Genomic DNA, 17,339 nt, shown 5'->3' on the forward strand with positions numbered 1-17,339 from the left:
TGTCTCCTTGCTGAGCTAGAAAAGTTGCAAACCTGAGCAAAAGGGCCACAGAACAGACACTACGGAAGCCTCGCTTGCAACAGCAGGTCCCACACCTCTTGGCCCTCTTGTCTCCAGTTCGTCACCTGCTCTCATTCCTGCAACGCCAGCCGTTTATCCCCGCAGCCTAGCGATCATCGCGGGCTCCATGAGTCCTGCTCCTTAGATCTTGGGGTCTGGACAAGTGACTAGAAGGCTCTCCAATCGAGGTGATCCCAGAGGAGGAGGGGACACGACGGGGCGGGGCCAGCCACCCAAGGTCCCCTGCGGGGGACGTCACCGGCCCCAGGTGCGGAGGGCGGGAACTGCCTCGCACCTCCCCGCGGAGCGAGCGCACTCCCCTCCTCCAGGCTGCGGCCGGGCCCACGGCTACCCTTTCCGACCCGGCCACACCTGGAACCGCACCCCGGGCCGGGCAGAGGAGGAGAAGGGCGGCCCTGGGAGGGACCTGGCCAGGAGAATCCGTGGGGCGCCGACGAGGCCCGGAGGCGAGGGCGCGGCGGAGCGAGGCGATGGCGCGGAGCCCGGGCGGCCGGTGCGCCCTGCTGCTGCTGGTGCAGCTGCTGGCGGTGGTAAGTGCCGTGACCCCCGCCCCCCAGCCAGGAAGGCGCCGCTTTCCCCGAGGTGTGACAGCGCAGGGCCCAACCTGTGGCGGGCCAACAGGGTGGGCAGAATCCACGCGCGCGCTCGACCACTCTCTCCCCGTGACCGTCCCACTCAAGTCTCAGTGACCTTTCCCAACTGGTATCTGTGGATGCGGTGGGCCCCGGGGCAGGGAACCCTCTTCCAAGGGGCCCGAGGCTTTGTCTGGAGCCTTCTGAGAAACCTGGAGGCAGTGGGAAACCCCACGCACACCTTCTTGCAAGTTGGCTAAAGTTCCCGCAGCCTCCAGCTCCTGTAGCTACCGATAGTCAGTGAACCGGAGAAACCAGGAAGAACCGATTCCTAGAGTGAATAATGACAACTAAAAATGCCTATTCTAAAAGTATTGTTTAAAGAGCTTAAAGTTCTGCTTTTAAATTACTTTGGTTACCCTCCTGAGCTGTTAGCGTATCTAAATAAACATATGTAAAAGTGTTTACAATTTAGAAGGGAAACCGAAGCCACCATCATCAAAGGAAAGGCCTATTTAAAAGAAAGGGTTTTCCACAATAGAGGCAAGGTTCGGATCCAAGGTGTAGGTTTCTTTCCTACGTTTGGTTTTTTTGCTTTACTTGGATTTTAAATGGCTGTGTTTGTTTGCTAATGAAATTGCATATAATTTAGAATGCCTGTTGTGACTTACCGAGATTTTCCAACTGGGTTTTCATTAAGTTGTGGGATCACATCACAGAGACCTCGCAAATAGGTTCAGAGAGATTAGATACAAAACGATACCCTGTTTCTTACATCGTGATTGAAATGTAAAAGGTAAGCATATTCACTCTATTGGAAGTTCTTCCTCTAAACAAGGAATTTAGAGCTGTAGTGGGTGTGGGAGAGAAGGAGAGAGAGAGTGGGAGACAGAGTGATAGAAGTTAAGGTAAGAGAAAGAGAAATGGGGACTGAGATCCTGGAGTGGAGTGGTATGGCTGAGAAAAACAATAGGGTTTTTTTGTTTTGTTTTGTTTTGTTTTGTTTTTTTAAAGGAAACACAGAAGAAAGATGAGTAAATTCAACCCAAAGATTTCCATGAACTCACTTTTCACTGTCAGCTTGGTAACGAGGAACTGCAGGCCGCTGCTCCAGCCTGTTTAATGCTGTTTGGTTTGGTTTTGCCCATGTTGTTGAGGTCATTTTTCATGAGCTATTTCTATGACATAATGTTGGGCTTTGTTTTTGTCTTGAGGATTAACTTCATCCCCTCCTCTTGCTGCTTCCTAGCTAAGGGGAATACCAAGCCAACAGCCCTTGGCTCACCTAGAAGGTTCAGTATAAAGTCCCTCCATGAAAGAAAAGAAACTCCTTTTAATTTCCACGTGTATAGCGAACAAGCCAATTCACAGATTTAGGAACAGTGAGGTTAGGCTTTCCGTTTTAGCATTTTATGTGTGTGTTTACTTAATTAGACAGTGGTGGGCTACTCCTCTGAGAAGGAGCAGAATCCTCGGGCTATTCTCTAAGTATCCACAGAGTGCTTTTCCTGATACGATCTTGAAAGGGCGCGGTGATCTATTGGGAAGAGTAGGCATTTCTGCATTCTGTTCCCAGTTTTGTACGAGGTTCATAGCGCTTTGTGTAAAGAATGGGAAATGGTGGGTCCTTCATAGGAAGGAATGTAAATTGTAGCCAGTTTGGTCAGTTCAGCCCTACATAACAACATTTACTCTAGCCTGTTCTAGAAGGAAAAAAAAAAAAAAAAAAGATTTAGGACTAGAGAACTCATCTGCTGAAATGTTTACCCTGCAGGCATGAGGACCTGAGGTGGATTCCCACAACCCATGTCAAATGCTTATGTGCAGGTGCACCCTTATAATAACCCCAATGCTGAGGAGACAGAGGCAGGCAGACTCCCTGGGGCTTGCTGGCTGGCTGGCCTAGCCTGCTTGGCAAGCTCCAGGGCTTAGGACCCTGTCTCCAAAGACAAAGTGAGTGGCGTCTAAGGAACAGTCCAGGAGTTTAACTTCTTACTTCCATACCAGCACAAGTGTACACACAGTCACTAACGCACATGTGTGCACATGTACGTACTTGTATGTGTTTGCGCGAGAGAGCGCACACACACGTGCACAGGAACACACATTAAAAGGGATTTATTTCAGAACATTATAGTTTGACTGTACATGGACTAAAAGGGTTGAGGAAACCTACACCAGTTTGAGCTGTTGGGATTTCAAAGTCGCAGTCCCAGCCACTGAGGGAGCCTTACGTGTGATCACAGGAGCCATGATGTCCCTTCCACAGTCTAGAGAGCACTGTGACTAGAATGCATAAGAAGACACATGTCTGTTCCTCACCTGGCCAGCCACAGATCTAGAGACTAAACACCAGAGGCTGAATATGACCGACTGCGACAAAACCCCTGTGCATCAGGGAAAGTAACGGAAACTCAGGCTCCTTCCCTTCAAGTGTAAAAGGTGCAGGTGGTGCGTCATAGCGTAACGTGCTCTCAGTCCCTAACCTTCTTGAGCATAGTGGAGCCCACGAAGTTAGGATGTCAGGCTGGAGTTTTGGACTGGAGATGCTTTGTCACTAAAGTCTGCACACATGTTGATTTTGTAAAACCGCTGAAACCTGTGGGTCCCAAACCTTTCCGTTAAGGGTGCTCAGCGGAGAGTGGCTGAACCCAGATGTCGAGCACTGTGCCTGTGGAGAAGCTGTTAGTGATCTTTGGCTTTGTCCCTTACATTTAGGCCAACTCTGTCAAAATGACAAAAAGAGTTTTCTGAATAAAACCTGAGTGTCTTCTGTTTCGAGCGATCTTCATCTAGGATCCTTCTGCCATAAAGCCAGCCACAGACAGAGTTCAGGTGGTGTCTAGAAATTCAGGGACTCACGCACACATATACTCCCAAATGCAGGGACTCATGCACACATGTATTCCCAAAGGCAGGAATTTATGCATACGAGTATTCCCACAATTCTCTAGCCGAGATTTCCCATTTCTTTAAGTTATGGCGATGTGTTTACATTAGCAGTGGTATTTTCACAATATGGCTCAACATTTTAATATATTGGGTATTTCAAAATACCATTTATTTTAAATATCACTAGTGGACTTCAGTAGACACCAAGTTAGTATTTCAGTAGTAAACTGTGTGAAGTTACTGTAACATTTTTAGTTACTCAAAAATAACTTTAATATACTTGGTCTTAAAATGCAATATACTGTATACATTTTAAAACCATTCTAAGAAGGATAGGCTGCTGGGGAAGGTAGGAGGAGAAGAGACTTTTTGACTGTGCCTCAATTTTGCCTTAAATAAAAGTCAGACTTCATGTCATGGATTGAAATTCAGCCTGTAGTCCTGAGCTGATACATTTAATAGATGTTCGTTTGCCAGACCTCAAAGAAAGTGCTAAACTTGGGTGGTATAGAACAACAGATGTTTACCATCTCCCAGTTCTAGAGCTAAGATAGCCCATCAGTTAGTGGGGTCCTGCTCCCTGCATCCTAATGTGCCTCTCTCCAGCATCTGACAGCTAACAGGCTGTCCCTACCGCCCAGTTCGTGTGTGTGTCACTCTGCTCTCCCATCTTCACATGGCAGTTTCTCTTTTGTCACCTATGACTCTCAGCCCCCCTGTGAGTGTCTGTGTCCTGGGGTTTGAGGATACAAGTTACACTGAGTAAGGTCCAACCTCCTCTTGGCTTGCCTGAATCTGTTTCCTTTGTTCCAATAACCTTGTTTCATTACCTTTCAGCACCTCCTTTTAGTGGACACAGTGTAACAAGAGGGCTGCACACATTACCAGCAATTAGATAGTTGTGCTCACCATGCCACTAAATTACACAGATTTAAAAATAAAGTACAAACTGAAACTGCATGATAAACACTGGCACTCATAAGAATAATTGGAAATTTGTGAATTTTGAAATTGATGTCTCGTGTGTTTGGGTTTCTAAAAATTAACAGATGGAAAAATGCCAGTTGTAACAGTTTTCTTTAGCTGTAAATTTAAGTCAAAGTACTTTCCATGAAAAATGAGGCTGTCAGTCTAAATTCTCCCTTAAGGTGAGGGATTCTGAAGCTAAACTCAAGTTTTCAAGGCTGAGGTCGAAAGCTGTTTTTATAGAAGTTCCAGTAAGATGTTTTTGCAGAAATTCCAGCTGACCCTAGTGTAAGAATGAGCACTAGTGGTCTACAATTTCCAAAACAGTTGAAAGTATAACCATGTCTGCATGGGGAAAGCACAGTAGAGCTACGCATGGTACACGCCCGCACTCACAGCACATGGGAAACCAAGGCAAGACCAAGAGTCTTGAGCTTTTTCTGTAGGTGAGTTTGATAATCAGCATGCAGGAAGTTGGGGTGCCAGGATATATATATATATATGTATATATATATATATATATATATATATATGTGTGTGTGTGTGTGTGTGTGTGTGTGTGTGTGTGTGTGTGTGTGTGTATCACACTGTCATGATAAGAAATGCCCATATGAAAATAAAACTAGCTTTGTATAACCACTCAGTGCTAGGCAGTGGGCTCAACGCAAGAAGTCTGTAGCAAAGGCAGACATGTCCTGCCCACAGGATGCTTGCTTATAGTCTTGTAACGGCAAATGGGATGACTAACTTCCCACTGGGTACAGAGAAGAGTAGTGATTGGCACAGTACAGATGGAGCAACTCTGCCAGCCCTAGGTGTTCCAGGCACGAGAGGAGAATAACGGCAAACTGATAGGATGGCAGGAAGAGGAAGAGGTAGAGGAAGAGGAAGATGGTAGTTCAGAGAACTCTGCGCAGGCCTTAAGGCCTAGCCTTTGGAGGAGTTAGAAGAGTCCTCGTTGCCTTAACATTGGATGTGAAGCAGAAGGATAGATAGGGTGGAGGTCTTTGGCCTCCAAACTAATAGAAGAAGACAAAAAGGCTCCTTGCCAAGTGGGTGTTTTGGGAGGCGCATTGCTTAGCTTCACAGTGCTGTGAACAGCATGCCAACAGAAGCAATGGACAGAAGGAATAATTTATTGTGGCTCTCGGCTCCAGAGGGTTCCACCCATCACCCCATTTTTTTCTGAGCAAACAGGTTGAAAGAATAGTACTCAGTGGGTGCTTCACTGGCAGGCATCATGTGAGGCTAGAAGCTGGGAAGGGAGTAGGTGGCAGCAGCTGAGAGGATAGAGTCCCCAGAAGCCACCCAGCGGCCAGGCTGGGTATCGCTGACCTGGCACCTCCACTGTTTGCTTCCTAATTGGTTTCCACAGCATCTTAGCTTAACATAGCCGCAGTATGAAGATCTCAGCCATCCAGACACTTGCCCTAAAGCCTTAGTCGTCCTCTGCCTCCGAATGCCATCCCCATGCCACGGGCACTGCCAAGGATGGCTCTGCACTTATCTGTCCCATTTTGATTATCTTAGGACTGCCTTGCCTCTCCTTCCATTTCTCCTGGCTTATTCCTTGAATCTTCAAACTGTCTCCTGCCATTTTTGTAGTACCAAAAAATCCTTCAGAAACACACAGTGGTGGATTCCCCATTCGAAGGTGGTGGCTCCCTAGTGACCAGTGAAGGCCCTTCCCACTTTGTCTAATTTTCTGCTTGCCACCATCATACGGAAGGCCCAGACACTAGACACAGCATTTGTTCCGCCTGCCTTTGAATGTCTGCCTTTTGATCCGTGGGTTTCCTCCCTTCTCTTATCTCTGCACTTTCTCCAAGGCCACGCCCATTGCCACCTCCTCCCTACCAGCAGGAAGCACCTTCTGCCTCTGAAAGTTCCACAGAACCATGTTTGCAGATGGTTTGCACACAACTAGAACTCTCCCTCTGTGGTGTGAACTTTCCCCCACAGCTCTTACTTCCATTAGCTCTTGTTAGCTATGGACAGTCATGGTTAAAAAAAAAAAAAAAAAAAAAAAAAAACCTATTAGATGGGAAGTTCAAGGTATAAACAATTCATAAAATTTAAATAACTTTCATGATTGTATATCATTGTGATTGTTCCTATTATAGCTGCTGTGCGTCTCTTACTATGCCTAACTTACAAGCTACAACACTGTCAGTGTGGTTATGTGGTTATGTAAATAATAATTTCATAGATACTGAAATCAGGACCTGTCCCACTTGGGAGGAATAAAAACTTCCTTATTATCTAAGCTCTGACAGTCACTAGAGTGATGTCCATATTGCATATGCCTAGTAACTCACTAAATCCTCAGATGCAGAAAGGGTTCTTCCAAGTGAGTTAGTTCATTTCTTTCTGTGTTTGAGAAGCCAGCAGAGCCACCTGAACTGTACTGGAGAATGTGTGGATAAAACTAGAGATAATTACGTATGCTAAGCAGTATAGGCCAGTGTCCGTTGAAATCATATGGCTCCTCTCACACATGGAATCTCCGTTTAAATGATATGTGTGTGGAACACAAAAGTTTTTAAAAAGCGGGGTTATAAGAGGGAATGAAGAGGCCTAAGCAAAGCAGGAAGGGAAACCAGAGGGCGTGGCAAGTGTGTCGTAAAAACGCAGGGGCTGGGGCCGAATGGAGGGAAGGGGTGAACAAGCAAGAAGGGACTGGGACCGCGAGGAAGGTGGGACAGATTGGACACATATTATAAGATAGCACACGGCACCCCTTCCTTTTCATGCTAATGGGGGGGGGGGGAGAGCCTAAACAGAGTGCCCAGGTAAACTGAATAGGAAATACTTGACTCTCGCACACTTCACAGTCTTGAATTATGTGTGTGCAAAGCAGTCTCTGGATTCACTCATACTCTCCCATGATCGTGGAGCTTACAGTGTTGGTAAAAGAACTTGATGTTTGTATTACATCCCTACGTGCCAGTACGTGGGAGCTACAAGGAGAGTGCCCAGTGTCTACCAGCACACCTACGCCAGTGCATGGTGCTGCATCGAAATGGAAAAGAAATTTACCTAATCTCATGGCCAGAATCCTGCAAACGTGTTCCTGCAACTCTCACAACCCTTCCATATTGCCAGTCCACTTTTCTGGAGACAATTGTTGGTCAGTTTCCGGTGCTTCCTGGAGTCCGGCTTCCTGGCAGACCAGTGCCATCTAGTGGGAGGGAAGAAGGCTGCATTCTTAAACCTCAGAGAAGAGGATCCAGTTTTTCACATTTTATTTTATTTTTTTTAAAGATTTTTATTTATTATTATACATAAGTACACTGTAGCTGTCTTCAGACACACCAGAAGAGGGCATCAGATCTCATTACAGATGGTTGTGAGCCACCATGTGGTTGCTGGGATTTGAACTCAGGACCTTGGGAAGAGCAGTCAGTGCTCTTACCCTCTGAGCCGAGCCGTCTCACCAGCCCCACATTTTATTTTTTTAAGTGTAATTTTCAGAGATAATTGCGCTGCAATCAAAAATCAAAAAAAGGTGGAAACTGCCTATGATTCTTAAATGTCAAATAAAATGGAGCATATATACACTTTAACTCCTGGCTTGTCTGCTTTCAAAGGCATTTGTGGCTGCCTTTAGAGAAATGTAGAGATAAAATGATAAAAAAAAAAATTTTTTTTAAACTACTGATAAACAGCCAGGATCAGTGTGACCTGTAAACCTGAGGAAAGATATAAATGAGAAGGAAAATACCACATAAAGCAGTTTTGGGGCTGGAGAGAAGGCTTAGCCGTTGAGAGTCCTTACTGCTCTTGAAGAGGGTGAGAGCTGGGTTGCCAGCACCCACATGGAGCTCACAACTGTCCGTAGCTCCAGTTTAAAGGGATCTGACACCTTCTTCTGACCTCCGTGTGCACTCACGAACACACAGATAGATACACAGACACACAGGCACGCATGCACTCATGCATGTACACGCAGTTTCTAAGGCAATCCTATGGCGCATAATTGGCACTTTATCAGGTGAAAACCTTCCTGTATAACTCACAACGTTTAAATTTCATCATGTAGAAGTCATGTCTGCACACAGCACTCTACATCAAAGCGTTCATTATCTGGCTCATGAATTGCCCAGCTCCAGGCTGCCATCTTTCCTCATTCCCTCACTACCCTGTGATTTTTAAGCAGTGCCTTTGGAAACTGACCTTGCAGGCCATGAAGCATCAACATTACCCAGAAAGTGACTAGGATACATGTTCCAGGGCCCCACTCCAGACCTATTGAACAGGAAATGATCAGGTGGGACCAGACCATTACAGGACCATTATAATTCTGGTACCACTAACATGTGAAAAACACCATTCACATCTCTGAAAGCTGAGGGTAGGAAAGATGAAGGCCAGCCTCAGTCAGCCACTGAGATGCTTCTTAAGAGAGTGATTCGGGAATGAATAAAAAGTAATCTTGACTTTTTAAGGTTTGGGTTAGTTTGTCTACAAACTGGCATAATGACAAAGAATTTCTCAGGGAATAAAAATTCCTTCCAGGATAGGATGGGGCAGGTTGGATGTAACCCGGCATGGCTAAGTTCATATTTCAAAATTCTGAGTCTGTAAAATGGAAGCGTGCAGAAACCTTCCTCTTGGAGCCAACTTTAGTGGGTGATTCACCAGAAGTCACCGTCATTGCTTTGAGACTAACCTGTTATCTGGAGAGCAGGCAGGAGCTTATGGCAGTCATACACTTTGCTCCTCACCCATCAGGTATTTACCAGGGTCAAATCCAGAGCTCATAAATGGGAAAGCAGAGTTCAGAGTCCTGCCTTCTTCCACCACTGAAGATTTTTCAAAATTAGCAACCGTGAAGACTACAGTCATACACTTAAGCCAGAGGTTGAGGGCCATGTACATGTCTGGGTCATTTATAAGTTGAAGCTTTAAGTTAGATTGTTTGTTTATTTAATTTATTTCTTGACTTACTGACACAGGGTCTCACTGAGTAGCTGTGACTGTCCTGGAACTCACTCTATACACCAGGCTGGCCCCAGACTCACAGAGATCGACCTCCCTCAGTCTCCAGAGTGCTAGAATAAAAGGCATGTGCCATTGTGCCTGGTGGGAATTATTATTATTATTATTATTATTATGATGATGATGATGATGATGATGATGATAGAGTACACATGCAATAGCACACATGTGAAAGTCAGTGAACCACTTCATGAAGTGAGTTTTCTCTTTCCACTTTTACGTGGGTTCCAGGTATTGAATCCAAGTTAGCAGGCTTGCACAGCAAATACCTTTACCCACTGAGCCATCTCACTGGTCCTAAAGTTGGTATTTTTTTTAACTAAGTTGTAACATTTACCTATAAAGTAAGAAATACAAAGACTAACCTCCCTCCATAAAAAAAAAAAATAGCTTTAGAAGACTGTATGGCATGTTAAATTCCAGTATAAATCTGGTCCACATTAGAATTGTCAGAGAAGTGCTTCAAAACCATGACATCACCTGTCATGGCTCCTGACATCACCAAGTCCCAAACTCTGCCAGCCATGTAAGACTCCATGACCGGAGAAACCCTCTCAGACCTTCTTCAGACCTATCTGGGAGCCAGATCTCCAGCTCTGTAAATACAGACAGGAAATCAGGACATGTGACCAGAAGAGGCAAACAAGTGGCATCCAGTGCCCTCATTGCTTCTCATCTTCTTTACTTGTTAATTCATCCAAAGTTGAGCCCACTTTATGAATGGATTTGAGCAGAGCCAAGGGTCCTCAGTCTGATGCCTGTTTTGGCCCTCTGTATAGACCAAAAGAAAAAAAAAATGAATTTTGGAGCATTTTTCATGGTTTTAGACAGGTAAATGAGAGTGTTCTAGAATGGTCTTGTATGTAAATAGGAGTTACTTTTCTCATTGCTAACAACACACATACACACACTCACACCTAGGAGAACAGCAGGTTGGCTCTGTTTGAGAGTCACAATCTGACAGTATAGCCCCCACAGTGGGGAGGTCCTGGTGGCAGGAGGATGAGGCTGTTGGCTACATTGTTGCATTTGCAGGCAGGAGGCCCTACAGGGGTGGATGCTGGAGCTCATCTTCATTCTTCTTTTATTTAGTCAGGGACCACAGCAAATGAGGGTAGATTATCCCCACTCTAATTACCCAGTCTAGAAACTCACAGACATTCCCAGAGGTTTGTCTCCTAGGTGATAGATCTGGTCAGCTTGACAATATTAGCCATCACAGAAAGGATATGAATTTAAAGAACAACCTGCCATGCTAAGTCAGCCTTAGAGCTACAGTATCAACTGACCTTGAATCTCTTTTAGATTTTAGAGGCGAGAAGGGGGGCGGGGTGCTAAGTAGCCACAGAAAGAGCTGATTCTACAAGGAAGCCATCAAGGCAGTAATGGAGGCTGTCAGCATAAATTTTCAGAGAAAGCTTGATTTCCACATTGAATGGACTCCACGGATCTGTGTTTCCCTAACATGGAAAAGGCAAAAATGATGCTGCAGAAATTCAGGCTGAAGGACATATCGCAGTGGATTCGTATACATAAATGGAAAAGTGAAGATAATCCATGCAAACTACTTCCAGTTTGGAGCTAGCCGGTAGAGGGATGCAAAGCAGTATAGAATTCAGCGTCAGCTGGCACAGAGAAGGTGCAGAGTCTGTTTGGTTAGCCAATGCACACAGAGTGAATGCCTTTAATTAGCCTTAGAGAACAATGACGGAAGGTTAGCCGAATGACTGGGATTCTCAGAGATGATGAGGGTGGGCGAACAAGAGTGGTAACCAAAGCACACAGTTGGTGATTAAGTTAGAAAAGTCCTCAGGACATGTGTCGCCTGGGGAAAGAGGAGGGAGGACTGAGGATTCGGTCTCAGACAACACATGACATCACTGTCCAGTATGACTCATGTCCAGTATGTCATACTCTGTCCAGAAGTCACCATGACTCCCGGGTTTGGAAGTTTGAGATGCCAATGATGGGGGCACAGTGAGGGGGAGACACAGCTACAGTGACTGTAGTTTGTAGTCTGAATGGAGCTCATGTTTGCACGACCCTGAAGAAAGGGACCCAGACTCCTGTGAGATGGTTCACATGGTGAAGAGAAAATGGGCCCGGGAGTTGTAAAGTATCAAGCAAACAATTTCATTTTTAATTTTTGTTTATTCATTTTGCATATGAGTGTCAGGACAATTTTTGGGAGTCAATCTTCACTGGTTGAGGCAGTTTCTCTTACTGTTTTACCGTGACTGGCCAGCACCCAGCTTCTGGGTGATTCCCCCGACCCTGCCTCCCATCTCCCTGTAGCAGTGCTGGCATTACAGATATGCACAGGGCTTCAGAGTAGTCAGGTTTACACAGTACCTACCTTTACCCCTGAGCCACATTCCCAGACCTATTTGTTTGTTAAAATACTAGTCGTTCCCAGGGCCACAAGATGGCTCAGCAGGTAAAGGCATTTGCTACCTATCAACGTCTGACAACCTGAGATCAATCCCCAGGTCCCACATGGTGAAAAGAGTCTCTTAGGCTTTGCGTCCTGTGGCACATGCATGGCCTCCCATATATTTAATATATATGTAGGTATGCATGTGTGTATGCGCTCTCCCATATACATGTATATATACACACATAAATACATTGTTTATGTATGTGCATAGGTATATGTGTAAATATACTTTTATGTATGTGTGTGTGTGATAATTACTAGCTGTTCTCTGAAGGAGACTTTGTGGACCAAAGAAGGAGGTGACTCTGCCCTCTGAATCTGGTTGTTTGGAAAGCGGGGGAGAACATTATAGTTTCCTTTCCCAAAGCCTGATGATAATTGCTCTTATTTTTAATTTAATTTTAATTTAATTTTACAGGTCTGCTTGGACTTTGGAAATGGACTTCATTTAGAGGTAAGGAACTAAGGGGGTTTGGGGGGGCCCAGTGCTCTAGTGTTCTGGTGTACAGATTTGTTATGCCTTACTAGATTAGAAGTCTACACTGCCTTAAAGGTGGACATTCTCATTCAAACAAACATGGAGAAACACACATCAAAGAATGCTCAGGACATATTTTACTTATAAATCAATCAATCAATTCCTTGCCAGGCATGGTACACATAGATCTTTGGTTCTATCACTCTGGAGGCAGTTGCAGGTGGGTCTCTGTGTCAGGTGGAGGCCAGCCTGATCAACATCATGAGCTGAAAGCTCTTTACCCATGAGTATGAACTTGGAGATCGTGGAAGGTTTTTCCTGAGCCATTAACAAGAAATTAGTAAAGAGTAGGACTTCTATAGCTTTACATTGTAAGCTTTAATCATCTGTTTCCTAGCATGAGAGTGAGCCAGAGAGGGAGAGAGAGAGAGAGATCATGAAGTTGGGAGGCGAGGAAGTGGGGATGATCTGGGAGGAGGGGAATATATGATCAAAATATAGTATATGGAAATTTGTAATTGATAAAATGTTTTAAATTATAATCACATTATATTTAAAAAATTCATATAGAAACAAAAATGAATGACAGCATAAATTTCTTAAAATAAAACACATGCTTACTTAGTGCAACAATATAGGTAGAAGGGTGGAGGAACCGGCCAGCCCAGAGCCACTTCTGGGATCACAGCATGTACAACCTTGCCTGGAAGGCTCTCATTCGTATCAGTGGCTTCTGAAGAGTAAGTCCCCAAACCCGCAGATTTGTATCTTCAACCCAGAACTCATCACGGAAAGTGAATCTCAGTTGTCAGCTGGTGAGAAAGGAAAGCCCTTGAGTAGTGTTGTCTCTAGCCTGAGAGAGACCAGGGTGTTTGCCAGCCTTTTGTCAGCCTCACTGTCTTAGTTAGGGTTTGACTGCTGTGAACAGACACCATGACCAAGGCAAGTCTTATACAAGACATTTAATTGGGGCTGGCTTACAGGTTCAGAGGTTCAGTCTATTATCATCAAGGTGAGAACATGGCAACATCCAGGCAGGTGTGGTACAGGCAGAGCTGAGAGTTCTACATCTTCATCTGAAGGCTGCTAGTGGAAGACTGACTTCCAGGCAGCTAGGATGAGGGTCTTAAAGCCCACACCCACAGTGACACACCTACTCCAATAAGGCCACACCTTCTGATAGTGCCACTCCCTGAGATGAGCATATGCAAACCAGCACACTCACTTTGGAAATCTGTTCTAACTATGGAGAGTAAACCCTGCCGCATTAACCACTGGGAAGCCATTCCTCATGTGCCTGTGGAGTTTAGTAGAATACATACATTCCCTTTGAAATGTGGGAAGCTGAAGAGATGGCTCAGTGGTTAAGAGTACTGCTCTTCCAGAGGACTGGAGTTCAGGTCCCAGCAACCACATGGCAGTTCACTCCAGCTCTAGGAGATCTGACACTCTCATAGTAATGCATATGAAATAAAAATTAAATAGTTTTTTTTTAAGTTTCAAAATGTATTTTGTTTTGTGTTCTTTTGTTTTTAATTGGGTTTATTTTAATTGATACCTTAATATGTGCACTTTTTTTAAGTTTAGGAAATTACAGAGTGTCCACCAAAGCTTTTGGGGTATGTGATATTACTAAAGGTGATTCTGTTAACAGGTCTTCAGCACAAGAAGTGAAAGCAAACTGTTCCCTAAGCACACACACTTGGTTCGTCAAAAAAGAGCCTGGATCACTGCCCCTGTAGCTCTTCGGGAGGGAGAAGACCTTTCCAGAAAGAACCCAATTGCCAAGGTACCAGCTCCAGAGGAGTATGGTGTGTGTGTTGGATGGGTGGCTAAGCCTGTGGAGTATGGAAATGACTAGGTCCACTTTCCAATATAAGGAGAATCGGGTGAGGTACATAACAGGTTTTAGAATATTCAGAATGTGTTTGAAAATGACTGGAACTTACCTTTTAACAGAAAATGCAGAAGGCACAGCATCAATAATATATGATTTTAGAATTTGATTCAGCTACAACTTGAGGAATCTGATATTGGGTTAATCTTAGTCTGGTAAAAAAAAAACTTACAATATTCAAAAGAGGATAATATTGGAAAACACAGATATTTACATTATGATTTATAATAGTAACAAAATTAGGGTTGGGAATTAGTAACGAAATAATTTTATGGTTGGGGGTCAGCACAACATGAGGAACTGTGTTAAAGGGTCACAGCATTAGAGAGGTTGAGAAGAACAGGCCTAAGTTTCCTTTCTCTCCACTGTGTTTACTTATTATTTTCACATTGGTTTGGTGAGGAAGCGCCATACTCATGTGGAGGTCAGAGAACATCTATGAGCAGCGTGTCTCTCCCTCTGCCGTGTGTGTTCCAGGGACTGAACTCAGGTCGTCATCAAGTTTGGCAGCAAGCACCTTTCCCCACGGAGCCATCTTGCTGAACATCTTTTATGTTTTAACAGCTTTAAACAAATGTATAATGTTTTTTATTTCCCTCCCCACCACCCTCGGGCTCCCCCTTCCTTTTCCTTTCTTCCTACATTGTCCCCAGTGACTAACTACACTGTTAGAAGACACCATCTCCTCCAGCAACCATCAGCAGTGCTGAGCTCCTCAAGAAATGTAGAACTCGTGGATCCTGCTCCTATTCACAATGGAAAGTTGAAGGGCTCCATATAGGTTTCAAGTAGAAAAACAAAAACAAACAAGCAAACAAAAACCCTGAAATACAGCACAAACCATCCACATCTCTTCAGTCCTACTGCCTAAGTTCCTGTCACCTCTGCCTCTCACCCGGTCTTCCTGATTTCATGCTTGTCAAATCCTCACTCACACAAAGCCCTTTCTCTGCAATTAGCAAGAGCAAACTTCTGAAAACCCGAACAGCCCCCAACATGGTCTATGGGAGCTCACTGGACTGCTGACCATGGTTTGCTCGGTTCATTCCCTCTGCCTTGTATCTTGGGCACTCGCTGTCCTCTCCTCCTGGAGTCCGTTCCCCACGGGGATTCTCATACATGACATCATCACATCTTGGCTCAAGAATCACCACCCCTCCACCTCAGTCTCTTTTCTCTCTGGCCTTTTATCCTGTGTGAATTTGGCTTACAGCATATTTGACTGCTGGACATTGACCAGAGACACTGCTAGCCTCTTATCTGCCTCCCTCATTAGCATAGAAGTTCCACACAGGGCTTAGGTCCCTAAGGCTCAGTCCTGCCTATGCCCTGCATGTGCAGGGGCTGTTCAATAAACATGTAAATGTCTACTCACCTGCATCCATGGTTGATCTTCAACTTTCCAATTTCTCTATAAGAGAAATACAGCTCTAGAATCAAAGACAATAATTTCCTTTTAACTAGCGCTGTGTCGGATTTAGTTTTAAATATGACCAATGTTTTTCATTTTATTTTATGAGTATGTGTGCTTTCCCACATGAATGTGTGCTTACCACATGCATGCAATGGCCATGGAAGCTAGAAGAGGACATTGGATCTCCTGAAACTGGAGTTACAGACACTTGTGAGCCACCATGTGGGTATTGGGACCCCAACCCAGGTCCTCTGCAAGAGCAGTCAGTGCTCTTAACTTCTGAGCCATTTCTCCAGCCCCAACCACACCGTTCATATAAAAAAAAAAAAAAAAAAAAACCTTCTAAAATCTAGGCTTTCACTGTGGCTTCCCATTGCCGCATGTGTGCAAACAATGGGCAGTTTTGGTTGGACTTTGCTTGCCACGGTCTTTGCTTTGCTATCTCAGTTGTTGGTTCTTTCACTAGGTTTTCATAAAACAAACTGGCCCTTAAGAGTTTAACAAGTGTTTGCTGTTCTTATTAATCTTAATTACACAAGTCATTAAAAGTAAAATTTTCACAAAAATTAAGGGGCTGGAGAGGTGGCTCAGTTAGGGAAGAGCACATGCTGCTCTTGCAGAGGGCCTGAATTTGGTTCCCAGAACCTCCTGCAGTTCACAACCGCCTGTAACTACAGCTCCAGGAGACCTGTCCAAACTCACCCCCTAAAAATAATACCCTCACAGCAGATGCCCCCGGTGTATGCTGGGAAACCATGGCAAGAGTGTGTCATTGATTCTGAGGTTTTCGGCTAGGCAGCTGGATGGGCAGGTAGAGATCGATGTCTTCAGTGATGTGTGACAACAGATGACAGATTGTGAAGACTGGGGAAGCACAGGGAAGTACGATTAATGCAAACATAGGTAGGAATAAAAAGATAACTTACAGAGAAAAAAGAGACCGACTGGAGGGTGCCCAGCAGTTAGAAACAACATCGATTTGCTCAAACATTTATTCCATGCAGAGAAAGTGCCTAGCTGTACTCAGCCTAATCTGTGAAGATTCCCTGTTCATATCTTTCGGGCAGTTAGATGGATTTATGAAAGTTATTTTTGATTCTTATGCTTTTACTGTATTATCAAATTTAAAATATACTCTCAGCTCATGGGAGATAAATGCAGAATGCATAGCAAGTTGGAGGATAGCCTGAGCCATGTGAAATCCTATCTCATAAAACCTACTTCCTGTGAGTGTTAGCTCAGTAAGAACTCTCCACTAGCATGCATTAGTCCCAAGTTTCTATTCTAGCACACCAAAGAAAAAAAGAAAAATATCCACTTTCCCTCCAGGATGTAGCCCAACTGTATCTTAATTCCACAAAAGTCCTAAAAGGTGGGCACTGTCCTAGTCTCCATTTCACAGGTAAGAAAACTGAGGCCCCCAGTGGAAGAGGATGCACTTAATCCTGCTTCAATTTGATGTCCAAGGGCGGGGTGGTAGCCAGGGTAGGGGATTCTCCTTGAGGAAAGGGGGAGGGGTTAGTGAGGGAAGAGATTTTGTGAGTGTAGGACTGGGAGGAGAGGAGGGAGGGGGGAGGCTGAGACTGGGATATAAAGTGAAT

At 44.6% G+C, this 17,339-nt stretch overlaps 1 protein-coding gene across 1 annotated transcript in view; it reads left to right on the forward strand.

Annotated features, from left to right (window-relative positions):
* The first annotated feature begins 343 nt into the window (after positions 1–343).
* The window catches only part of Dsg2 (desmoglein 2), a 42,878-nt gene continuing 25,882 nt past the window's right edge, over positions 344–17,339 (forward strand). Inside the window, exons 1-3 of the mRNA XM_031365052.1 lie at positions 344–611; positions 12,368–12,403; positions 14,082–14,216. Of these exons, the coding sequence (XP_031220912.1) occupies positions 552–611; positions 12,368–12,403; positions 14,082–14,216 (231 nt within the window). The 5' untranslated portion in view covers positions 344–551. The remainder of the gene's footprint in view (positions 612–12,367; positions 12,404–14,081; positions 14,217–17,339) is intronic.

Source organism: Mastomys coucha, unplaced genomic scaffold (assembly GCF_008632895.1).
Source record: "Mastomys coucha isolate ucsf_1 unplaced genomic scaffold, UCSF_Mcou_1 pScaffold13, whole genome shotgun sequence".
NCBI lineage: Eukaryota > Metazoa > Chordata > Mammalia > Rodentia > Muridae > Mastomys > Mastomys coucha.